The sequence below is a fragment of the Rhineura floridana genome, chromosome 1 (genome assembly GCF_030035675.1).
Source record: "Rhineura floridana isolate rRhiFlo1 chromosome 1, rRhiFlo1.hap2, whole genome shotgun sequence".
NCBI classification, from domain to species: Eukaryota; Metazoa; Chordata; class Lepidosauria; order Squamata; family Rhineuridae; genus Rhineura; species Rhineura floridana.
The window spans coordinates 62,014,316-62,040,371 of record NC_084480.1 but is presented as its reverse complement, the minus strand read 5'-3'; the positions used below and the strand labels follow the sequence as shown (position 1 = coordinate 62,040,371).

The window sequence follows — 26,056 nt, the reverse complement described above, 5'->3', positions numbered from 1 at the left end:
TACATTTTCCTCCTCATTGAAAATGAATACATGGGATGAGTGGTTTTGAATTTCACAAGAGACTTATGTCACACATTTACATTCTGTTTCGCTTTCATCTCTCCTTCTTCAAGTCAGATATTGCATTGACACTGGCCCTTTTCTTTTATCTAATAAGACAATAACTAAAAAACAAGGGCATGCTACTGATTTTTCTGCTGCGACTCCACAGGCTTTGTCCTGATAATTTCAAAGGCAATTTTTCCCACTCAAAACAGCACAAGACCCACGTTAAGACCTCTGGTATCCCTTAAAAAAACCCTTCCATGGAACTGCAACACAGGTGTGGTCTACAGCTATCTTGGCCATGCATAGTCTCTGAAAGAATCAAAGGAGCAGCATATTATACATACCTGCTGCACATGATGCTAAGAACTTTTCACTCTTGCAAGGTTGTTTTGCTATAAGGTGAGTGCAATTTCTGTATTCCTAACAAAAAGGAGACACAACTGTCAGTAAAAATGGCACACAAATCTTTCAAAAGTAACAAGGTAAGAAGCTGAATTAGTATTAAATCAGAGTCTCTCTGATTTGTTGCATTCATTCAGTTTTACCCCTATGAATATAATACGCTGCAAGGAATCCAATGTGATAAGCATGCATAATATATACAGGTTTATCAATTATCCTCATTTACCTTAATGTCAAAGAAAGCACACTCTAGTTTATGAATCAATTCGACTAGGGTCTTCTTTTCTTGGTTCTTAAATCCAGTTAGTTGGATCCTCCGTTTGTGGATGTCACTTTCCATCTGTTTAAGAGCAGATACACAACAGACACACAGCTCAAGAAGGACTGAGGCTTCAGGCATACAAAGATCCATTCAATATTCTACTGAAGTCATTTGAATCATATAAATTAATAATCATTCCAGGTTTCAAACATTCTTAGGGCTAGCAAAGTTAAATATTTGTGCCCAAAGCTCAAACCAAATATTACAAACTTCAAAACAACTAATTAAGCCAATTTACATTTACAACAGTAAACCCCACTGAATTCAGCGGGGCTTACTTTTGAATAAACATGCTCAGGATCAGGCTGCAAGTCTATTACAGTTTGGTCACATATGCATCCTCCTTTACGGTATGACATGTCGGCTGGTAAAGAACTACAAGAAAGAATCGACAAGATAGCTTTGCAACTGCCTCGAGTGAAGCCCCAAAAGTCAATACCTCCCAATAACGTTCTCTCCAGTTTCTTACGGAAATCACGTCCACTACGTTACACACGTAATATGAGACGCGTCCCATTTTAGAACATGGAAAAGACAAACTGCGAAGTTAGAAGTCGAGAACAAAAAGCGGAAGGAAGGGAAGGAGCGCGCTCCCGGTGAGCTGCTGAAGAAGAAAGCGCCCAAACACGTTTATTTCCCATACATTCCATTCAGTTTAAGAAGCGAGCGCCACCAGCCGCGAGAGCGCTGCGGATGAGGGTAAGAGCGAAGAAAAGCACATTCTGTCCAACGTGTTCGAAGAGCGCTCGTAAAGAAGAGTGCTGAGCAGCGTGTACGCTAACCAAAAGTCTATACGTACAGGCCCGCGCACAAAGACACTACATTTACCTCAGACTTCATCCAGCCAAGTCGCGTCAGCATCTCAGTACTCCCCCTCAATACTTGTAGCCTTTCTTCTTTCTTACCCTATTCGCGCGCGCGCGGTCAAGTCAGCGGCTCCGCCTCCGGATGTTGTGAGCCCAGCCATTCCGAGCCGTCGTTACTGACGCTCGTTGGTCTCCGGGGTTACCAGGCACAGAGAGGAGCGGGGCCCGGTCTTATCTGGTAAGTGACGTCGGAGTCTGTCAGGGCAGTAGGAAGGGGGCTCCGCGGTGTTATATCTTTCGGCTCCTTAGTACCCCATCCCCTGCCTTCTTTGTCTTTCGCCACCCGCTTAAAGCATTCTCGCCTTCAATCCCTGGAACGCAGGTTCTCTTCAGGCGCCAACGAAAAAGCCAGGCGGAGACACTAGCAAATGTATTTGTTATGGCATAAGCTTTCGTGGATTGCTTCTGATTCGTGGACGCTAGTTCACGAATGCTTAATGCCCTCATCAGTGTGTTGTTCTTAAAGATGCCGCAGGATTCTTGTTCTGCAATAGACAAAGGTGGCTGCACCTCTGAATTTTAGCAAGATGTATTGTGGCTCGTGCCACTTTCAGTACATGTGTAAGACATCAAGGTGTCACAAGATTCTGAATGCTGTAACAGGGCTACCACTCAGTAGGTTTTTGTCAGAGCTGGTGTAATCCCACGGTCTAGAATCTTGTGTAGAAGTTACTAAACTTCTGTTTACTTCTTCGCTCTGCTTCCCTACAGTGTTCTTTAATATTAGCTAAGGTGTGGTGTAATGGTTAGGTGTTAGACTATGACCTGGGAGACCAGGGTTCGAATCCCCACATAGCCATGATGCTCCCTGGGTGACCTTGGGCCAGTCACTGCCTCTCAGCCTCAGAGGAAGGCAATGGTAAACCCCCTCTGAATACCACTTACCATGAAAACCCTATTCATAGAATCACCATAAGTTGGAATCGACTTGAAGGCAGCCCATTTCCATTTTTTTCCATGTGGTGCTCTAATTCCTTTCAGGCCCTTGGGAAGAAGTCCTATTTAATTTAGTGGGGCTTACTTCTTAGTACCCCCCTTTAGGATGCACACCTTAACGTGGTGAGGGGCTTTGAGAGTGTTGAAGAAGCTGAGAGCAATGCCGTCAGGAGTCTAGACCAAGAGGCTAGACTCCTAGCAGGGGCACCCATGGCAGAATGGTCAAAGCTGAGACACCAGACTAAGATGCATCCAAACTCAGAGGAAGGCAATGGTAAACCACCTCTGAATATCTCTTACCATGAAAACCCTATGAACAGAGTATCCAAAATACAACACGAGATAGTGCTGGGAGATGAGACCCCCAGGTCAGAAGGCACTCACCGAGCTACTGGGGAAGAACAAAGGACAAGTATGAGTAGCGCTGTGACTAATGACGCAGCTGGGTCAAAGCTGAAAGGAAGCCCAGAGGCTGATGCGAAAGAAGAGTCTGGAGTTGTACGACGCACACAATTGGAACATGGAATGTGAGAAGCATGAACCAGGGAAAGTTAGAAATTGTCAAGCAAGAAATGGAACGTATCAACATTACAATACTTGGCGTGAGTGAATGAAAATGGACTGGAATGGGACATAAGAACATAAGAACATAAGAAAAGCCTGCTGGATCAGGCCAGTGGCCCATCTAGTCCAGCATCCTGTTCTCACAGTGGCCAACCAGGTGCCTGGGGGAAGCCCGCAAGCAGGACCCGAGTGCAAGAACACTCTCCCCTCCTGAGGCTTCCGGCAACTGGTTTTCAGAAGCATGCTGCCTCTGACTAGGGTGGCAGAGCACAGCCATCATGGCTAGTAGCCATTGATAGCCCTGTCCTGACATTTTCAATCGGGCAGCTACAAAATATTTTCTGCAGGAAATGAGAAATCAAGAAGAAACGGGGTTGCTTTAGTAGTGAGAAATGATGTAGCAAAGGCAATTAGGAGCTACAACACAAGGTCTGAGCGAGTGATATCAGAGATTAAACGGGAAACCTATTAACATAACCATCATCCAAGTCTACGCTCCAACATCAAACGCGGAAGAAGAATTGGCTTGGTTTTGCTTATCACCATTTAGCATCAGTAATGCCCTTTGAGACTTGGGGCAAGGCCATTGCCCTATTTGGTTTTTCTTTGCTTTGTGCATCTTTAGCTCACACATCCCCACTTGTGAAGCAGGCAGATAGGAACAAACCTGTGGCAAGAGTCACACTGTAGTCTGGCTACGTTAAATAAGACATTAGCACACATCAGGTAATTAGAAACACTATCGGTTTCTTCCAGAAGCTAATCTTTCAAAGTACACTTTTTAATAAAGCTTATGGTGTGAAAGAAACTCTTGTGGACCCATATAGTTTCTTCTACCCATACAGACTGCGTTGTGTTAGTGTTCTAGTAAAAGCTACTCACACTGCTGTAACAGAAAAGTGCAGAAGTAGAGTACCCAGCAAAAAGCAGTCCAGAAAGTAGTGAAAGTTCATCTAGTCCTGTGGTTCACTGGTTGTAGCAACATTATATTAGTACGGGGGGGAATGTCTTTCAGCTCAAAGGCAAGACCTGTGGGTCAAATTCTGGGTGGGGCAACAGGAAAAAGATCTCAAGAAGAAAAAGAATGCAGAAGATCTCACAAGCACATGTTACAGTATTCATGACTACTCAGAAGAAAGCACCAAAGATCTTCCCTTCAGGATGATGTCTACAGCTCAGTATTGTTGGAACAGTCTGGAGGACTTTTGGTGCTTGAAACAGGATGTGAGTTGAAAGAAGGAGTTCATATCCATAAGGAGTTCCGATATGAACCGGCCCGTGCACTACGTTCTGCTACGAAGGCCCTCCTCCGGGTTCCAACTCACAGGGAGGCCCGGAGGGTGATGACAAGATCTAGGGCCTTCTCAGTGGTGGCCCCCGAACTATGGAACAGTCTCCCTGAGGAAGTACGCCTGGCGCCGACTCTGCTCTCCTTCCGGCCCCAGGTCAAAACCTTCCTATTATCTGAAGCATTTTAAGTTACAGTGATTTACTTTTTAAAATGTTTATTGTATTGGATTGATGATTGTATTTTAGTATTATTTTGTTATTCATTGTATTTTTATGCTGTTTTATGTTCACCGCCCAGAGAGCTATTGCTAGTCGGGCGGTATATAAATTTAATAAATAAATAAATAAATAATAAATAAGGGGGACAGGTGGGGATGGTCAAGAGAACGGGGGAAAGATGAGGACTTTTGACTTTACTCACTCCTTGTTACTTCTGAGTTAAAGAATAAAAGGGTGGTGAAGCAGAGGATCACCCAGAACTTTCTCTTCACTGACACATTTTGTGCAACGTCCTTTGGGGAAGTGCCACAGCTCAGTGGTAGAGCATCTGCTTTGCATGCAGAAGGTGCATCTTTCAATTTCTAGCATCTCCTGGCACTAGGAAAGACTCCCTGTCTGATACCCTGGAGAGCTGCTACCAGTCAGCGCAGACAGTACTGAGCTAGATGGATTAATGATCTCATTCAGTATAAGCCAGCTGCCTATGTTCCTATGCCCTATTCGCCACCCTTTTTCAAAAGTCTCAGATGCTATTATGAAGCATGAGAGGAGGTGGATGAGGAAAATATGGGGGGGGGATCAGCAGAACACTGTGGATTACTTTTTTCTATTCTGAAGAAAAGGGCTGAGGGAGATGGATTTGAGTGAGCGGTGTTGTTTTTTAATGACGTCCTGTTTATAGAAGGGATGGGGTGAAAGAGCCTTCAGAACTACTGGATCAATGGTAACTGGCAAAATAACATGAGATTTCCATGCTGCTTGCCTACTCCTCCCCCTTGATGTCCTCTTGGTTGAAGCAGTTAAGGAAAGCTATTTATGTGTTAGTTGAGCAAGAAGGATTGCATGGGCAATAACAACAACAGAGGTGTGTATGTGTTTGAGGGAGAGAGAGACAGACAGACAGACGGAGTAGTGAAGGAGTAGGAACTCAAAATGGTGCCAAATTCAAAGGTGCTCTAAGACACTCTAAACTGTGGCTGAAAAGGTTGCAGGGCTACAGAAATTGTGGTGTGCAGAGAATCATTTTAAATATTCCACAGTTGACATCAGATGATTGGCAGGTGGGTGAGGTGTGCCCAGAACACCCTTGCAGGCCAAACAGAGAGAACTGGCTGGCCTAATTAGGCTCAAGGTAAAGAGGTTCTCCCTTCAACATAACCATCATCCAAGTCTATGCTCCAACGGCAAACACAGAAGAAGAGGAATTGGAGAGATTTTACGCAGTACAGGAAGAAATTGATCACACACCAAATCAAGATGTGCTGATAATCATAGGAGACTGGAATGCAAAAGTAGGGAACAGAGAAGAACTAGGAATTGGGGGGAAATGGGGCTTAGGAGACAGAAATGAAGCAGGAGAAAGACTTAATTGTATTCTGTAAAGCCAATAATTTGTTTCTTGCAAACACTTTTTTTGAGCAACCAAAAAGACAACTGTACATGTGAACGTCACCAAATGGTCAATATAGGAATCAAATTAATTATATAATTGGTAGCAGAAGATGGAGCAGTTCCATACTTTTGGCAAAAACAAGACCAGGAGCAGACTGCGGTACAGATCATGAACTGGTCATATAGAAAATCAGAGTAAAGCTAAAGAAGAAGAACAAAGCAATCATAATGCCAAAATACAATTTAAATGACATCCCAGAAGAATATAAAGATCAAATAAAGAACAGGTTTGAGGCTTTAAAGTTAGTTGACAGAGAACCAGAAGAACTATGGAGTGAAGTCAGAGACATTATCAGGGAAGAATGCAAAGACAATACCACTAGTTAAAAAGAGAGAAAGACCTCAATGGATGATTGACGAAACTCTTAAAATGGTTAAAGAGAGAAGGAAAGCAAAAGCAAAAGGCGATAGAAACATGATCAGAACCCTTAATGCAACAATACAGAGAACTATTACAATAGTTATTGTATAGAAATAGAAAAGGACAACAAAATGGGAAGAACAAGAGCCCTATTCCAAAAGATTAGAGAACTGAAAGGGAAATTTAAACCACGAGTAGGGATGTAATCAACAGGGGAACACACTGACTGACTGAGATGAAATAAAAGGAAGATGGAAGCAATACACTGAAGTACTCTATAAAAGAGATGCCAGGATGACAGATTCATTCATGGAGGAACCATATGATGAAGAACCAGAAATTTTAGAATGCGAGGTGAAAGCTGCTCTTAAACTTCTTGGAAGAAACAAATCACCAGGAATAAACGGCATACCAATAGAGTTGCTACAAGCTACTGAACTGAATCTGTCCAAAGTTTGACAAAAATTTGTCAAGAGATATGGAAAACTAAACAAAGCCCACAGACTGGCAGTGTTCAATATATATCACACTTCCAAAGAAAGGGGATCCCAGAGAATGCAGTAATTACCAAACTATTGCCTTAATATCCCATGCAAGTAAAGTAATGCTCAAGATTCTACAACAAAGGCTCTTACCATATATGGAGCGAGAAATGCCAGACGTCCAAGCTGGATTTAGAAAGGGAAGAGGCACCAGAGATCATATCGCAAACATACATTGGATAATGGAACGGAGCAAGGAATTTCAGAAGAAAATCACCCTGTGCTTTATAGATTACAGCAAAGCCTTTGACTGTGTAGATCATGAAAAACTATGGAATGCTTTAAAAGAAATGGGGGTGCCACAGCATCTGATTGTCCTGATGCACAACCTATACTCTGGACAAGAGGCTACTGTAAGGACAGAATATGGAGAAATCAATTGGTTCCCCATCAGAAAGGAGATGAGACAGGGTTGTATTTTATCACCCTATTTGTTTAATCTGTACGCATCACATATCATACGGAAAGCGGGATTGGACCAAGATGAAGGAGGTATGAAAACTGGAGGGAGAAACATCAATAATTTAAGATATGCAGACGATACCATACTCTTAGCAAAAACCAGTAATGATTTGAAACGAATGCTGATGAAAGTTAAAGAGGAAAGCACAAAAGCAGGACTACAGCTGAACGTCAAGAAGACTAAAGTAATGACAACAGAAGATTTATGTAACTTTACAGTTGACAGTGAGGACATTGAACTTGTCAAGGATTATCAATACCTCGGCACAGTCATTAACCAAAATGGAGACAATAGTCAAGAAATCAGAAGAAGGCTAGGACTGGGTAGGGCAGCTGTGAGAGACCTAGAAAAGGTCCTCAAATGCAAAGATGTATCACTGAACACCAAAGTCAGGATCATTCAGACCATGGTATTCCTGATCTCTATGTATGGATGTGAAAGTTGGACAGTGAAAAAGGCAGATAAGAGAAAAATAATCTCATTTGAAATGTGGTGCTGGAGGAGAGCTTTGCGCATACCATGGACTGCGAAAAAGACAAATAATTGGGTGTTAGAACAAATTAAACCAGAACTATCACTTGAAGCTAAAATGATGAAACTGAGGTTATCATACTTTGGACACATCATGAGAAGACATGATTCTCTAGAAAAGACAATAATGCTGGGAAAAACAGCAGGGCGTAGAAAAAGAGGAAGGCCAAACAACAGATGGATTGATTCCATAAAGGAAGTCACAGACCTGAATTTGCAAGATCTGAACAGGGTGATTCATGACAGATGCTCCTGGAGGTCGCTGATTCATAGGGTTGCCATAAGTCGTAATCGACTTGAAGGCACATAACAACAACAAACTTCTTAGTAGACAAGCATGGGATTACAATGTAAAGCTCTGTTGAAGTAGATGTATTTAGTAATGCGGAATGAGAATTGCTGCTATTTGAAAAATGGATAAATATAGACAGCAAATACCATCAGCCTGAAAAAAACCTTTTACTGCTCTCTCTGCCACCAATACTTGCATTCAGATTCCTCAATGAAGCACCTGGTATATGTGTATATGATTTAAGTGTCTGGTTGCTTAAATATTGACTAAAGATAATTAGAGTGGAATTCTGCTGAATGAAATAAGGCCTTACAAGTAACTGCAGACATGTTTATTCATTCTTCATGGCATTAATAAAAAGGCAGTGTACATTAAAACACTGAGGGCCATTGTAATATTTTTGTGAATTCAAGAGAAGCACATAATATTAACCACAAAACCAACATTGTTACTTGTTTATTTTGAGTGTTTTAACCACAGGTGATGCAAGAGGATGGCAGTAGGGCAGCCTTTCCCAACCAGTGTGCCTCCAGATGTTGTTGGACCACAACTTCCATCAGTCTCAGCCAGCATTGCCAATGGTCAGGAAACATGGGAATTGTGGTCCAACAACATCTGGAGGCACACTGGTTGGGAAAGGCTGCAGTAGGGGCAACCCCCACCCCCCGAACCTTACCCTCCCTTTTCTGGATCCTTGCAGTTATTTGAAGGATCTTTTCAATGCTTCCTCAAGAATACACTTCAGCTCTTCTGCTGCCCCGTGCCACCACTGCTCTGAACCCATAGTTCACTCTCCCGTCTCTTTTCCCTCTGCATCACAAATCTCTCCTAATCCACCAGCCTTTTTTCTAAGTGCTCTCTCTCTATATCCTAGTACAGGTATATATTTGAAAACAATGATCCCACTCTTTGTCTTTCCCTACATCCCATTCGTCTTTTTCTTACGTTACCTCATAATACTCTCCACCCCCACACCATTGTCTCTCAGCTCTCTTCCTTTAGTCTTATTTTTGATCAAGGCTTTTCCTTATCTCTTCTCAGTGAGTTCAGCAGTAAGAGCATTTGAGGCTTTCACTTTCCCAGCAATTCATGCACTTAAGGAGATGCACGTGTGTCATGCAGTGGCTGACTGGCTTCTACTTGCTGAAAAGTCATGAAGAGGAAGAACCATACAATGGGTGGAATAGGCATTCTCCCAGTTCCATCTCCACTTTGTTCCCATAAAGAATTGGGGAAAGGTTGCAAAGTGGTGCTGGCTCGAAAGCATTCCGTTGACCTAACAGACTGGTATCAATTCAAGTTCATTCTTTGTCCAGTAGCTGCTGCTTTTACCAATCCATTTTTCCCTCACAAAAAAATTGATATTAATATTGATATTTTAAAAGGAAATATCAATAAAATTATAGTTCTTGATGTTTTAGAGGCGTGGTTTTTTTTTAATCCATTTTCAAAAAGATCTGTGGAAAATAACTACATAAAAATCAGATCCACAATGACAGAGAGTAAGCGAATGGAAAATTTGGTACAGTACTAAATCTGAATTTTGCAGAATTCTAGCACATCCTTACATCCCATACCCATAAATATGCAAAAGAGGGAAGGTGCGCTTGCAGTTTGCCCACAGGCCTTATGTTTTGCAAGACTGCCCAAAACTGAGAAAAAAGTGAGTGTATACAGGCGGGCCCCGCTTATAAGCCAGGTTCCATTCCAGACTGCCGCCGTAAAGCAGAAATCGCCGTAAAGCGAAACCCATTGAAAATAATGGGGTGCATCGCGTGAAAATGATGCGAAAATGTCGCAGAAGCGCAAAAACGGCCTTAAAACGGGAAATTTCCCCTCATTGAAAGCTGCCACATCAGCGGAATGCCAGAAAACGGAACGCCGGTAAGCGGGGCCCTACTGTATTAGGGAGGGAGAGTTATTAGAAGTGGAATCTGAACTAGGTTCTGGTGAATATTAATTATTGGGAAGGATGTAAAATGGGTGAGAATAGGGTAACCAACAACTATGGATTTAAGGCAGTAAGATGGAAAGGGAAAGGGAAGATAAGTATCACCAGTAAAGAAAACGTTCAGAGGGCAAAAATGATGCGGGGAAAGGTCAAGAGATTAGGATTGGAACTGTTGTTGTTATGTGCCTTGATTACGACTTGAGAGTTGTATAGGCATTGAGAGAGAAGATTGGAGAAACAAAGGAAAGATGAGAGAAGAAAACCATATGTAGAGTAGATGGGAGAAATTCTGTTAAATCTAAAGGTGGTAAAAATGAACAAAACTGAAGTTAGAGACAGCACACCCCTAGTAAATACAGAAAGAGTGTTTTGTGTTACTTTCAAACTTTTGTTTGCTGTAGTTAATCTTTGTATCAGTAAGGGTATGTGTCTTGGAAGGGTTGTTCCCCAGGGAACCCCAAAGAATTGTGTCACTTCAGACAGATCTTTTGGGAAGGCCTTTCCTGGGATTTTTAGGCTCTGGGCTTTCTAGAAACAAAGCCCTATGAGGAGAGACTGAAAGAACTGGGCATGTTTAGCCTTTAGAAGAGAAGATTGAGGGGAGATATGATGGCACGGTTCAACTACTTGAAAAGTGGTCACACAGAGGAGGGCCAGGATCTCTTCTCAATTATCCCAGAGTGCAGGACATGAAATAATGGGCTCAAGTTACAGGAAGCCAGATTTCACTGAACATCAGGAAAAACTTCCTAACTGTTAGAGCGGTACAATAATGGAACCAATTGCCAAGGGAGGTGGTGGGCTCTCTAACACTGGAGGCCTTCAAGAGGCAGCTGAACAGCCAGCTGTCGGGTATGCTTTAATTTGGATTCCTGCATTGAGCAGGGGGTTGGACTTGATGGCCTTATAGGTCCCTTCCAACTCTACAATTCTATGATTCAGGGTCTGAGTCACCATCAGCCTAGTTACTGGAAATTGTGAAGTATTTGTAGATGCCAAAGACATTGCTTCCAGAATCACCACTCCATATTCCCCATCACCTTTGTATTCCCTCTGGAGGCCTCTCCTTAAGGTTTCTGCTCTGGTCATACAAAGGCTGCAACCCAGACACAGCTGCAGTATCCCAACACTGACTGGGGTAACTTTGGCAAGGTGATTTCCTCCTCCTGCTTGGTATACAGTGCTCTTATGATCTTTATGAATTGTTTGTAGGTGTTACTTTGCCACCCATTTCCAGCATTCTTCTTGGTTTGACAAACAGGTAGTAGAGTGTGATTGTGTGATTAATACCTTTGAAATTCTTTCTTAGAGTGTGGTTGTGCGCACATAGTGATGCATGATGAGAAAAACTGTCACGACGTACTTAATGGTAATATAAGAAACCTTGTGGGGTTTTATTTGTAGCTGGAAACTTCTTGTCTGTTAGAGCACAATTAAGCATCACTCAGCATGACTTGAGAGGGCAAATCATAACAATCTATTGTTTTAATTTCTATTTATTTTAAACTTTGCATGAACTATATGTCAGTATACTATTGAAAATTAGTCTCCTTACTACTTAAGAAAAGGAAATATGACCTAATTTCCAGATCACTTGAGAATACCTTATTCCTTATAACAAGGGAGTGCTTTGTACTTATTATTATTATTATTATTATTATTATTATTATTATTAATTAAACTTATATACCGCCCGACTAACAATAGCTCTCTGGGCGGTGAACAACAAAAAATACAATAAAATTACACAGTAATACAACAGAGCATATAAAAAGTACAAAATCTAAAATCAGATTACAACACATTTAAAATTAAAATTAAATTAACTTAAATTAAAATGCCTCGGAGGAGAGGAAGGTTTTAACTTGGCGCCGGAAAGATAATAATGTCGGCGCCAAGCGCACCTCCTCTGGGAGACTATTCCACAGTTCGGGGGCCACCACTGAGAAGGCCCTAGATCTTGTTGCCACCCTCCGGGCCTTCCTATGAGTCGGAACCCGGAGGAGGGCCTTCGTAGTAGGTCGTAGTGTACGGGCGGGTTCATATCGGGAGAGGCGATCCAACAGGTATCGTGGTCCCGCGCCGTATAAGGCTTTATAGGTTAATACCAACACTTGTAATCTTGTACTGTCTTTTGACCTACTTACTGTTCTAATCCCATTCACTGAAAAGTAATTAAATAAAATAGCTTTACAATGTTCTTAAATATGATTTCGTAGCTTCTCTGTTGTTACATTAATTCAGTATGCTCTCTGTGTTAAGTGCTTTATGTTATTTATTCTCCTCAGTCTCATGGTATCCTTGCAAAATAGGTTATTAACATTAGAAGATAATAACTTGTCCAATGGCACCATTTGAATTTGTGGCTTTGCTGAAAAATTATACTGTTCTTGTTAAATTTTTATTTTACAAATAAATTTGCTATTGTGAATCCATTGATTGAATACGTACAATAAGATTCATAATAACAGTACTTAGCCTTTGTATACTTAAAATTGTTCCAAGTATTCTGACCTAAAATAAGCACTAGTCTTGTTCCAGTACATTCAGTCCAATGGCCTGAATAGTGTCAGGCATACCTAGGATCATACTAGGCACCATACAATAAAACAGAATTATAAGCCTTATTGCCTGTTAATTCAATTAGCGTAATATGTGAGCAGTTGTGGAATGTGTGACTTAGAAAAAGATGCTTAAAGTGTGTGTGGGGCCTCCATGTAAAGTCAGAAGGAGTTCCTCATAGAAGTATTTGCTTGATCATTATTTAGATTAGGGGTTTCCAAATTGTGGTCCGTGGACTATCAGTGGTCCATGAGCTTCATTCAGGTGGTCCTTAACATGATCATATTATATATTCATACTGATTTTTAATTGTGTTTTTTCTTCTATTTCTATGTTATATTTTATTGCATTGAGAACCAGCGTGGTGTAGTGGTTAAGGTGTTGGACTATGACCTAGGAGACCAGGATTCGAATCCCCACACAGTCATGAAGCTCACTGGGTGAACTTGGGCCACTCAATGCCTCTCAGCCTCAGAGGAAGGCAATGGTAAATCCCCTCTGAATACTGCTCGCCATGAAAACCCTATTCATAGGGTTGCCATAAGTCGGGATCTACTTGAAGGCAGTCCATTTCATTTTTCATTGTATTACAGTTTGAATGCTGTGGAATTCAAAATTGTACAGCACCTAGTATAGCGCATTATAATTGCTACAACAGGCAAAAAAAATCATTAAGTGGTCTGCCAAGACCCTCAGCAATTTTCAAGTAGTCCATGGGAAAATAAGTTTGGGAACCAATGACCTAGATTTTCTGATATCTTAATAAGTATTTAAAGTGCAAATGCATGTCAAGCGAGTGAGTATCTGAACATCTGGGTGCTTGCTTGCTCGCTGCTCTGGGTTGCTGTCTCTTGAGACAGCTGAAGTTCCTGGTAAGTGCTGCAAGGACTGGGACCCCCTGCCTGACCCTGGCTCCAGAGAGAGGCTGCAGTTAATCTTGCAGGCTCTTGCATCAGCTCCTGGCTAGGTCAGGGGAGATAAAAGCCCGGCTGCCCTTGGGAGGCGGGTCTGCTGCTGGCTGGGTCGCCATTGAAGGGGAGACACCAAAGGGGGTCTCCCCTTAGGGAGTCCCAAGGGCAAGGGCGCTACCCCTTTCTATTTTTAAAAAAAAAATTCTAGAATATATTGGTAGTGGGGAAGGGTGTATGGTGCATGTGTAGTTCTTGTGCAGGGTGAGAGCTTGTGCAATGAACTGAATGATGGAAAGTCACCAGATGCCTTCAGAGTGATAGTCTGCAACTGGCAGAAGACTGGCATCCCTGGGTGAGATGGGGGGGAGTAGATGTGCCCTGTGTGAAAGATATTGAGTGGGGTTGACTGTCCCCAATTCTTTCAGAGGCCTGCTGGGATAACTGGTTCAGGTAGGTTTTGTTGGTGGGCTCTTGTTGGGACCATATCAGGTGTTTAAGAGGAACCTTAATAAGGAGGAACATGGGGTGATGCCACCCCATTTCAGTGATCATGGGTAAAGGGAAGTATAGCCATGGGGAGGCGGTGAATTACCATAGAAGATGAGGGCAGGGCTATCTACGTCTTGTTCCTTGCTCCAACTCCTCTCATGGATGGGTTCCTTGTTGCTCATCTGCTGTGCCCACTGGCCTGTGTGTGTTGTTTAACGCCAGATCAGTACACAATAAGACCACACTCATCCATGATTTAATAGTGGATGAAGGTGCCAATTTGGTGTGCGCTACTGAGACCTGGGGGGGGGCTGGAAGGAGTTGATCTGACCCAGCTTTGCCCACCCGGATACTCAGTGCAACACCAGCACAGACTGCAGGGATTGGGGGGGGGAGGAGTTGCTGTGGTCTACAGAACTTCCATCTCTGTCACCAGGAAACCACTCTGTCTTGGAGCTTGGCGTTGGGCCAAGGAGACAATTTACTAGGGTTGCTGCTGGTGTACCGTCCACCCTGCTGCCTGCCAGCTTCTCTGACTGAGCTGGCGCAGGCCATCTCGGCTGTGTTATTGGAGGAGGCCAGAACTATATTCCTGGGTGATTTCAATATTCATGCTGATGTTTCGTCTAGTGTTCTGGCTCAGGACTTCATGGACTCCATGATGACCATGGGGCTATCTCAAATTGTCACTGGCCCGACACATAGGGCAGGGCACACCCTCGACTTGGTTTTTGCTGCAGATGGAGGAAGGGGTGGTCTGGAGATGGGGTGTGTGAATGTCATCCCATTGTCATGGTCAGACCACTTCCTGGTGAAGTTTAGACTTACGGCTCCGATCCTCCCCTGCAGGGTTGATGGACGTATTAGGATGGTCCGCCCCTGGAGTCTAATGGAATCCACAGGATTCCTGAATGCCCTGGGGGAGTTCCCAGTAGATAGAGCAGGTGACCCTGTTGAAGGCCTTGTCACGCTGTGGAACAGCGAGGCATGTCGGGCTATTGACATGGTTGCCCTCGAGAGCCCTCTCGGGCATTGTGGGACCCAGTTTGCAGCTTGGTGCACCAGTGAGCCTGGGGCAATGAAACAAGTGGCTAGAGCGCAAGTGGCGAAAGACATGCTGTGAGGCTGATCCGACACAAGTAAAGCATAAGCATGCCTAAGGTGTTGGACTACGACCTGGTAGACCAGGATTCAAATCCCCAGACAGCCATGAAGTTCACTGGGGGACCTTGGGTTAGTCACTGCCTCTCAGCCTCAGAGGAAGGCAATGGTAAACCCCCTCTGAATACTGCTTACCATGAGTCGCCATAAGTTGGAATCGACTAGAAGGCAGTCCATTTCATTCCATTACTGTGTGGCGATGAGGGCAGCAAAGAAGGCCCATTTCGCTGCCACCATCACATCCTCAAGTAGCTGTCCAGTGGAACTTTTCTCTATTGTCAGGGGTCTGTTGACATCAACTCCAGGAAATGGAGTTTAAGACCCTTTGAAGGCCTACTGTGAATTGTTTCCAAGGCACTTTGAGGATAAAGTTGCTCGCCTCCTTAGTAATCTTGATGTCCCATCCACATCTACTGTAGTCCCAAGTGAGGTGTCCAGTGCAACATCTGCTGCAACTTCTTGGGAACGGTTTCAGATGATGCAGTCTGATGACATGGACAAGGTGCTTGCGATGATGCGGCCAGCAACGTGTTCTCTCAACCCTTGCCCTTCTTGGCTTATTAAAGCTTGCCGAGGGGGTTTGACCAAGTGGATATAACATGTGGTCAACGCATCATTGTGGGAGGGAATGATTCCAGCTGCCCTGAAAGAGGCTGTGATCCGACCACTCGTGTAAAAGCTCACCCTGGGCACATGGGTTTGCCACAATTACCAATTGGTCACAAATACCCCCTTCTTAGGGAAGGTGATTGAGAGGGTTGTGGCGCAGCAATTGCAAGTACTCTTGGATGGAACAGATTATCTTGACTCATCCCAGTCTGGGTTCAGGCCTGGTTATGGGACTGAATTGGCCTTGGTTGACCTGATGGTTGACCTCTATCGGGAGAAGGACAGGGGGAGTGGGACCCTGTTACTTTTACTTGATCTCTCAGCAGCTTTTGATACCATTGACCATGGTATTCTTCTGGTCCAACTAGGTGAGATGGGTATGGGCAGCACTGTTTTACAGTGGTTCCAATCCTATGTCCAAGGTCGTTTTCAGATAATAGCATTGGGTGATTGTTTTTCGGCCCCCTGGCAGTTGTGCTGTGGGGTGCCGCAGGGTACTATCTTGTCTCCCATGCTGTTTAACACCTATATGAAGCCCTTGGGAGTGGCCATCAGGAGATTTGTGGTGTCAGCAGTACACTGATGATACCCAGCTCTTTTTCTCTGTAACATCTGAATCTGGAGAGGCCATGCAATCCCTGGACCAGTGTCTGGACTTGGTGGTGGGCCAGAATAGGGTCAATAAACTTGAGTCTGAATCCTTGCAAGACGGTGATGCTGTGGGTTGGTGGTTCCCATGTTCAGATAATTAGTCAGTTGTCTGCTTTAGATGGGGTCATACTCCCTCTGAAAGGGCAGGTCCGTAGTCTGGGGGTGCTCCTGAATCCATCTTTGTTGCTAGATGCCCAGGTGACCTCAGTAGCTCGGAGTGCCTTTTACCAGCTTCAGCTGGTAAGACAGCTGCGTCCGTTTCTGGACCGGGATAGCCTGACCACTGTTGTCCATGCACTGGTAGCCTCCAGGCTGGATTACTGTAATGCTGTCTATGTGCTCTCAATCTCCTGCCCTTGAGATTGGTCCGGAAGCTTCAGCTGGTGTAAAATGCGGCGGCAAGACTGCTCATTGGGGCAGGGTATTGCCAACATGTCACCTCGTTGTGGAATAATTGCAGTGGCTATTAGCTACCAGGCTAACTTCAAGGTTCTAGTTTTGGTGTACAAAGCCCTATACAACTTGGGACCAGGATACCTGCAAAATCGTCTTATCCCTTATATACCCAGTCAGTCACTGCACTCTGCAGATGAGGGCCTCCTGCAGATACCATTTTATCAGGAGGTCTGTTCTACACAACATGGGAAATAGACCTTTAGTGTAGTGGCACCTACCCTGTGGAATTCCCTCTCCTTAAATATTAGGCAGGCACCATGTCTGTTATCTTTTTGTTGCCTACTGAAGACCTTCCTCTTTGAACAAGCCTTTTAAGTTGAGACCTTATCCCAGTCTGTGTCTGTGTTGGAATTGCTTTTTAATATGCTTTTAACCCTTTTTTAAAATATATTTTTAAACCTTTTTTTAAAGATGTTTTAAAAGCTTTTTTTAAAACATTTTTAAAGATGTTTTGTTTTAATATATTTTAAAGTCTGTTTTTATGATGTTTTAAAGTGGTTTTAGTGCTTTTGTTTGCTGCCCTGGGCTCTTACCTGGAGAAAGGGTGGGATATAAATCAAACCTTCCTCTTTCAACAGCCTTTTAAGTTGAGATCTTATCCCAGGCTGTGTTGGAATTGCTTTTTAATATGTTTTTAAACCTTTTTAAAGAAACAATGTTTTTAACTTTTTTTTCTTTTTTAAGATGTCTTTAAAGCTTTTTAAAAATGTTTTTAAAGATGTTTTAATGTATTTTAAAGTTTGTTTTTGTGATGTTTTAAAGTGTTTTTAGTGCTTTTGTTTGCCGCCCTGGGCTCCTGCTGGGGGAAGGGTGGAACATAAATCAAATAATAAATAAATAATGTCAACTGAAAAATAACAGAAGAATCCAACTCCACAACCTGCTGGGCTGGAGGAATGTGTGCATGCAGTGGATGTGTCCATGTCTTGCATTGCTTTGCTTTCTCGGGCTCCACCATTAGGGGCCTTCTGCTACTGCAGAGGTCTTCACTGTGTGTGCCAAAAGTGTAGGCAGGCAAAAGATATCAGCAGCAATAGCTAGCAGAAACCCCCAAAATGGGGTGTTTCTGTAATAGGGAAGGAGTGGAACTGGGTTAATCAAGACTCCAGTGGATCCTAAGCTGGTTCGCCTCCTGGTAATAGGCTACATCTGGGCCTCTCTCCTGGGCCAGCAAAACTTGGAATAAACTGCTGCCCTGACATTCTGGCTTGCATGAGCTCTCTTCAGCCCCACTGCTAGACAGGAGTTACAATCGCTCTCTAAGTCCCATGTAGTTCAGTAGGGCTTACTCTTAGTTAAGAGTTTGCATCTTTAGTGGCATTCTGTAGTTTCTCCTCTTCAGAACTGTAAGGGCAGAACTACATGTTACGCTGAGTTCCCCATGTTTAAAAACTTTTTAAATACAAAGCAGCCATTTGAAGGGAAGACAAATATAAAAGAAGAGGGGCTTCTTAATATTGTAGCCTGCTTTGGGGGTGCCATTTTGGCAATGAAGAGCAGGCTATACATATTTTAAACAAATAAATAATAGTATTTCTGTTTGCACCATTTTCTCATTGAAATGTTGTCTTTACTGCTTTCACACAGTAAAGAAAATATGGATGGATGGTATGTGACTCTACTTTTGTTGTTTGGTACAGGAGGCCAGTTGGATGACTACCTGATGCTCTGCTTTTAGGATGTAGTAAGCTTACACAGCATTGATCCATCTTTTCTTTCTCTTTTCATCTGGTATGGCTTTATGCCTAGGAACACTGAGCTATGCCAGTTCATTTGTTGGTTTTGTTTTGTTTGCTGTAGTTATGTTTGATGAGGCTCAGCTGTGCATTTGGGAATACTCAGTATGGCAAATTGTAGGAACCATATTGTAGTGAATAAGTAATTGATGTATTCACTTATTTACATCCTGTGTTTCCTCAAGGTTGCTCAACAGTTCTTCCCATTGTATCTTCATAACCCTGTGAGAAAGGTTAGACGGAGAGATAGTATCGAGCCCAAGGTCACTTAGTAGGCTTCATGGCTGAGTAGGAATTTGAACCTGGTTCTCCCCAGTCCTAGTCTTAATACTGTAACTGCTAGACCACTCTGGTGCTAGTGTTCCTGATACAGTCATGCTGAATACCTCAATGGGACTGAACAGGTATGTAGTTTGGGGGTTACTCCTAGGCCCATCTCTGGCATTGGAGGCTCAAGTAACCTCTGTGGTGAGGAGTGCCTAATACCAACTCCAGCTGGTATGCCATTTACACCTATTCCTGGACAGGGATGACTTGGCCACTGTGACCTGAGTTGGTAGCCTCAACACTACTGTAATGTGCTCTATGTTGGACTGCCCTTAAGACTGGTATGAAGCTGAAACTAGTGTAAAATGCAGCCACTAGATTGCTTACTAGGGCAGCCTATCATCTGCATATTACTGTATACCACTCTTATAGGAGTTGCACTGGCTGCCAATAAGCTACTGGGCCAGATTAAAGGGTTTTCTATTTACCTTAAACAACTTGGGACCAGGATACTTGAAGGAACACATTTTTTCCTACTGCCCTACACAAACATTACAATAATCTGAAGAGGCCCTCCTGGTTGTGCCATAGCCTGTGGAAGCATGATAAGCCACAACTAGAGGGAGGGCCTGTTCTGTGGTGGCACCCATACTAGGGAATTGTCTTAGGTGACTATCCATAGTAATGCTGTGTGTTTTTTAAAATACATTTGTGCTCCCATGCCTTTGCTTGTGCTTAGTATATTACAATTTTAACTCTGTCCTAGTTTTTCAGTTGCATTTTCTTCCTGTATTTTAATATTGTTGTGCACTGCATCAAGGCTTGACGTGGGAGTCAGTATAGAAATCTTTTAATGAATAATAATGATAAACACTTGAAAATTTACCTTTAGGCTCTCTAACAAATGATCTGGCTGACCATTCACATGACACGGTAAGCAAAAATATGACTTGCTGGGTGCATTGCTCCTCCTCTGTCTTTGTTACTCCAGCGCCATGCTGAGCTAAGACATGGTTTGGTTTAGTGTGTCATCCAAACCCAGACTCATGTTTAAGCTCTCTTCTTGTTAACCACAAGCTGCAGCCAGAACAGCTCTGGAACATTTGCGTGGACTGGTAAGCCGTAGTTTTTGACTTAGGCCATGGAAACAGCTGCTACAGGGAGCAGTTTAGAGTAGCTTCCATGTATAGCCGTCCTGCATGTAAGTATGTAATCAGTAGTTTTAGATCTTTCTAACATTGCAAGTATACTTAAATATGTATTAATTTTATTTACCTTTAGTTAAAATATGTCTTGTGGCACCTTAGGTTGCAATCACATTTACCTGGGAATAAGCTCTATTGAATTCAGTAGGACTGATTTCTGAGTAGATATGGTTAGGATGGTGCTGTTAAAAACTAACAAATTTATTATGGAATAAAGTCTTGGGGGCTAAAGTCTACCTAATCAGATGCATGATGTATGAAGTGTTACCCTGAGTTGCAGATATATACAAGACTCTTTTTTTGACAGTATTCACCGGTACCGAGTACCATTGCCTCTCTTTTTTTTTTGCTTCCCATGGCAGCCATATTGTGCTGGCACTATTATCAATGTATGAATACCAGTACAGTAGGGCCCAGCTTACCGGCGCTTCGCTTCCTGGCATTCCGCTAATGCGGTGGCGGGAAATTCCGTTTTAAAGCCAGTTTTGTGCTTTTGCGGCATTTTTGCGCGACATGCCCCATTATATTCAATGAGTTTCACTTTACGGCGGCAGTCCAGAACGGAACCTGCCATATAAACGGGGCCCGCCTGTACCTCATTTTTTTTTTTTTTTTACCAAAAAACGCACTGTATATGGTTGTTGGGGCTGGGAATTGTAAACAGTGAGGTTTTGGGAATGAAAGTAGAGAGAAAGTGACAATTATGTAATTAACAGTGGTAATTTACATAACAGTGGTTTTTGATAATGCAGATATTATGGTGTTGGTAAACCAATTAACACTTGTAGCATGGTAAAAATCTATTGTCCTAATTTAATACTCAAGTTATAGCATTTAATCTCTTGATGAATTTCATTCAGTGGTGTCACATTGCCATCATTCTTTGAAGTTCAAGTATGGCCGCTGTGTCAGTTAAGTTCCTAAGAGGTCCTTGAACGAGTGGTGGCAGGCTAGCTCCAGACACTCTTGGATGAGGCCGATTATCTGGATCCATTTCAGTCGAGTTTCAGGCCTGGTTTTGACACGGAAACAGCCTTGGTCGCCCTGTATGATGACCTCTGTCGGGAGAGAGTCAGGGGGAGTGTGACTCCGTTGATTCTCTTTGATCTCTCAGTGGCTTTCTATACTATCGACCATGGTATCCTTCTGGGAAAACTGGCTGAGTTGGGAGTGGGAGGGACTGCATGGCACTGGTTCCGCTCCTACTTAGCAGGTTGGCTCCTGTTGAGCCTCTGCTCACCCACGAGGGCTTGGGAGAGGGAAGACATGAGCTTCAATTCAATTCATTTATTTCGGTCCAACACCAGCACATTTAAAATAGCAGAATTATATACATTTACAGAGCAGGTACAGTGTAATTACAACAAATATTAAAATGTTTGGGCCGGACACTTTCTGCGTGCGATGGCCGCAACACAGAATCTTGCTACCCTCCCCGTAATAAATGGATCGCAGTTGTCAAGTAAAATCTGTACCTGATTATCTTCGGAAGATCTAAATTTTCTAGAAAGACAGGGAGAGATAAACAGAGTGCGGAGGTCTGTATAGAGAGAACAATGTAATATAACATGTTCTACCCCTTCCACCGCTCCAGAGCCACAAAGACAAAACCATTCCTTGAAAGGCACTTTCTTATATCTCCCCTCTAATACAGCAGAGGGGAGAACATTAAATCTGGCCAAAGAAAATGCCTTTCTATATTTGGGAATGCTCAAAGAAGTTAAATAAGTTACGAGAGCAGGAGCTTTTACGCTGAACCCGATATTGGGGAATGCTGACAATTGGCTCATGTTATGCTGTAGTTCAGTGTCTCTGATGCGTAACAAGATGAGCTCTTTGGCTTTAAAATATCTCATATGAGCTTCAGAATCCCCAGCTGCCAGGAGGCGCGGAAGACACAGGAGTGGTGGAGTCTCAACAAGATCTTGGGAGGGAGTGTGAGGCTGAGTTCGGGTCAATTCCCACGGATGGTGCGATATCCGAAGAAGAGAACGCGCCACCCCTAGACAGATCAGAGGAGCCGTTGGAGGTTGCCTCTGAGCGTGCGTTAACTCCCTCTTCACCAAGCAGCTCGAGGGAGCCTCCAAGTGCGTCTCCGCCCCCCAACCTAGAGCCTGTTGCTAAGCAGCTGGTTCTTTCGGATGAGCCGCTGGAGGCACTCCCCACATCACCCCGCTCGCGACGCCTTGAGAAACGGACAGGACAGAGGTCGGACTTGCGCAGGAGTCAGAGATTACGATCTAATACTTTCCCTACTTAAGACTGCAGCTTTCTGGTTTAAGCTGCTGAGTCAACTTCTTTCACATGTTGCAGAGCATGTCTAGAGTGTAGTTAAGGAATTCTAGTGAGCTAGCATAGAGATTCTTATGAAGTGCACTTCTTTTGATGTATCCATTACTTTAATAAAACAAGAGTTAATTGCACCTGTGTCTCAGCCTCGTGGATCCTGCTCTGAATGGGACAGCTCCAGAAGGTGGTGCTTGGGGAACATAGCTCGGCACCCTGGACTCTCCAGTATGGGGTTCCGCAGGGGTCAGTTCTGTCCCCCATGCTGTTCAACATCTACATGAAACCGTTGGGTGCGGTCTCAGATTCAATCCCCAGCATTTCCAGCTTTTAGAAAACCTTAGTGATTCAAGTTTATATTTGAAAGGGATGAAAATGGCACATACCTGGCCTACTTACTATCACTTGAGGCTCAGGTAGCCTCGGTGGCATGGAGTGCCTTCTATCAACTTTGGTTGGTGGCCCAGCTACGCCCCTATCTGGACAAGGATAACATGGCTTCAGTTATCCATGCTGTGATAACCTCCGACTTAGATTACTGCAATGCGCTCTACATGGGGCTGCCCTTGAAGACGGTACAGAAACTGCAGCTTGTGCAAAATGCAGTGGCCAGATTAGTAACAGGGACCAGACTGTTCAAACATATAAAACTGATTCTGGCCCGCTTGCATTGGCTGCCTGTATTTTTCCGAGCTCGATTCAAGGTGCTGGTTTTAACCTATAAATCCTTACACGGCTTAGGACCGCAATACCCGATGGAACGCCTCTGCTGACACGAACCCACCCGTACACTACGCTCAACATTTAAGGCCCTCCTCCGCCTACTCCGAGGGAAGCTGGAGAATCTGACAACAAGGGAGAGGGCCTTCTCAGTGGTGGCCCCCAAATTATGGAATGATCTGTATGACGAAGTGCACCTCGCGCCAACACTGTTATCTTTTCGGTGCCAGGTCAAGACTTTCCTCTTCTCCCAGGCATTTTAGCATGTGTTTTTAAATTGTTTTTATTGTTTTTTTAATTGTGTTTTTAAATTGTTTTTGTGTTTTAAAATTTGTATATTTGTTTTTAATGTTTTTAATTGCTGTAAACCACCCAGAGAGCTTCGGCTATGGGGCAGTGTATAAATGTAATAAATAAATAAATATAAATCTGGAGCTTTGGAGTGCATTGCCATCAGTGTGCTGATGTCACACAGCTCTATTTCTCCTTTTCATCTTCAGGTGAGGCTGTCAATGTGAACCAGTGCCTGGCTGCGACAATGGACTGGATGAGGGCTAATAAACTGAGGCTAAATCCAGACAAGACTGAAATGCTGCTAGTGGGTGGTTCTTCTGACCGGATGGTGGATGTCCAACCTGCCCTGGATGGGGTTACACTCCCCCTGAAGGAGCAGGTTTGTAGGTTGGGGGTTCTCCTAGAACCACCTCTGTCACTTGAGACTCAGGCAGCCTTGGTGGCACGGAGTGCCTTCTACCAGCTTTGGTTGGTGGCCCAGCTACGCCCCTATCTGGACAGGGATAACCTGGCTTCAGCTGTTCATGCTCTGGTAACGTCCAAGCTAGATTACTGTAATGTGCTCTACGTGGGGCTGCCTTTGAAGATGGTTCGGAAACTGCAGTTTGTGCAAAATGTAGTGGCCAGATTGGTAACAGGGACCAGACGGTTCGAACATATAAAACCGATTCTAGCCCACTTGCATTGGCTGCCTGTATGTTTCTGAGCTCGATTCAAGGTGCTAGTTTTAACCTATAAAGCCTTACATGGCTTAGAACCACAATACCTGGTGGAATGCCTCTTCCGACATGAACCCAGCCGTACACTACGCTCAACATCTAAGGCCCTCCTCTGGGTGCCTACTCGGAGGGAAGCTGGGAGTCTGGCAACAAGGGAGAGGGACTTCTTACTGGTGGCCCCCAAATTATGGAATGATTCCTGTGACGAGGTGCGCCTCACGCCAACACTGTTATCTTTTCAGCGCCAGGTCAAGACTTTTCTCCCAGGCATTTTAGCATGTGTTTTAAATTGTTTTTATTTATTTTTTAAATTGTTTTTTTAAATTATTTTTTGTGTTTTAAAATTTGTGTATTTGTTTTTATTGTTTTTAATTGCTGTAAATCGCCCAGAGAGCTTCGGCTATGGGGCAGTATATAAATGTAATAAATAAATAAATAAATAAATAAGAGGCTGCAGTGTTCCCCCACTTTTTTCTGGAATATTTTAATATCAGATTTCTGCCCATTTATTCTTTCGCGTAGAGACTGGCCAGTTTGTCCTATGCAGAATGTAGAAGGGCATTGTTGGCAGATGACATATCTCATTGGAAGATGATCAGGTAAATGAATGTTGTGGATGACATTATTAGCTCCTGTAATAATTTTCCCACAGCAGACATGAGGACATAGTTGGCGGCTTCAGGATAACACTTTATGTATCTGATGAAATGGACTGCAGCCCCCAAGCTTATGTCGTAATACAGGTAATAAATAGTCTTTAAGGTGCCATAAGACTCTTATTAATTTTGCTGCAACAGACTAACATGGCTACTCCTCTGGAAATGGTTAGAAATGTGTGGTTTTGCTTACTCTTATTTTTCTAAAGAAAGTAACTTCTTTGACTTACTAAGCAAGTCTGATGCATAACATTCACATTCTGAAAGGTAATAGTGACAAGTTCAGTCAAAATGAGTAATTTATAAAGGAACTGTAGATAACGCTGCTAGCCAGTCGTTTTAAAGTGCATCTTTCTCATCTTTAATAAATTAGATTTGTCAACAATGTATGTTTTATGCACTACGTCTAATGAAATGGCATACCAGTAATGTGGTGTACTTTGAGGTTTACTCTATCAAAGTTTTTTGCTGTCTTAAAATAGACCTTTTAAATAATACATACTAAAAAGTGTATTTAAATAACATTACGATTGTGACACAGACACCAAATAAAAATCTTCAGGCAGTTCAAAGTCTGACATCTTGTCATTAACTCATATTGTTGTTTTTAAGAAAGAAGAAACACAATAGCATGATTTAAGGTTGAGTGTCAGCTTAACTATATATACCTTGGCTTTTGTTATTGGTGTCACAACCTTAATGTCATTTTCACTTAGGCATTCACATTTCTTTTGCTAAATTCTTAAAGAAAAATAACTGAATGGCACACCTAAAACAGAAAAACAGTTTCTTCAGTAATAACTTGCTCTGAGCCTCAAACTAAAAAGAAACAAACTATGTTTTAGGGTGGGGTGTTTCCTGCTAAATTGGCAATGCTTTGTGTGTGCGTGTTTTTCATCAAGCATACTAATAGATCCCTAGATTATATATTTTTTCTATTCAAGGCAATTAAATTTTTAAATGTTACTTATTTTTTATATAAGCCTCATTATATGATAACACAGCATGTGTGCAAGTGTTTTAACATTTTGTATTTGACACATTTTATTTGCTAGCCAATTGCAATTACAAATTTTCTGCTCTTGTTTTATGTAA

At 43.0% G+C, this 26,056-nt stretch overlaps 2 protein-coding genes across 4 annotated transcripts in view; one reads left to right on the top strand and one right to left on the bottom strand.

The window, feature by feature from the left end:
• Window positions 1-1,313, bottom strand: part of SLF1 (SMC5-SMC6 complex localization factor 1) — a 62,732-nt gene extending 61,419 nt beyond the window's left edge. Inside the window, exons 1-3 of the mRNA XM_061608824.1 lie at window positions 1,212-1,313; window positions 677-790; window positions 393-468 (exon numbers count right to left, since the gene is read on the bottom strand). Of these exons, the coding sequence (XP_061464808.1) occupies window positions 393-468; window positions 677-790; window positions 1,212-1,289 (268 nt within the window). The 5' untranslated portion in view covers window positions 1,290-1,313. The remainder of the gene's footprint in view (window positions 1-392; window positions 469-676; window positions 791-1,211) is intronic.
• Window positions 1,311-26,056, top strand: part of KIAA0825 (KIAA0825 ortholog) — a 413,025-nt gene continuing 388,279 nt past the window's right edge. For 2 of the 3 annotated variants that reach the window (XM_061622304.1, XM_061622313.1), the window contains exon 1: window positions 1,311-1,471. In XM_061622304.1, coding sequence (XP_061478288.1) covers window positions 1,466-1,471 — 6 coding nt within the window. In that variant the 5' untranslated portion in view covers window positions 1,311-1,465. The remainder of the gene's footprint in view (window positions 1,472-26,056) is intronic. The other variant, XM_061622323.1, reaches the window with a different exon arrangement.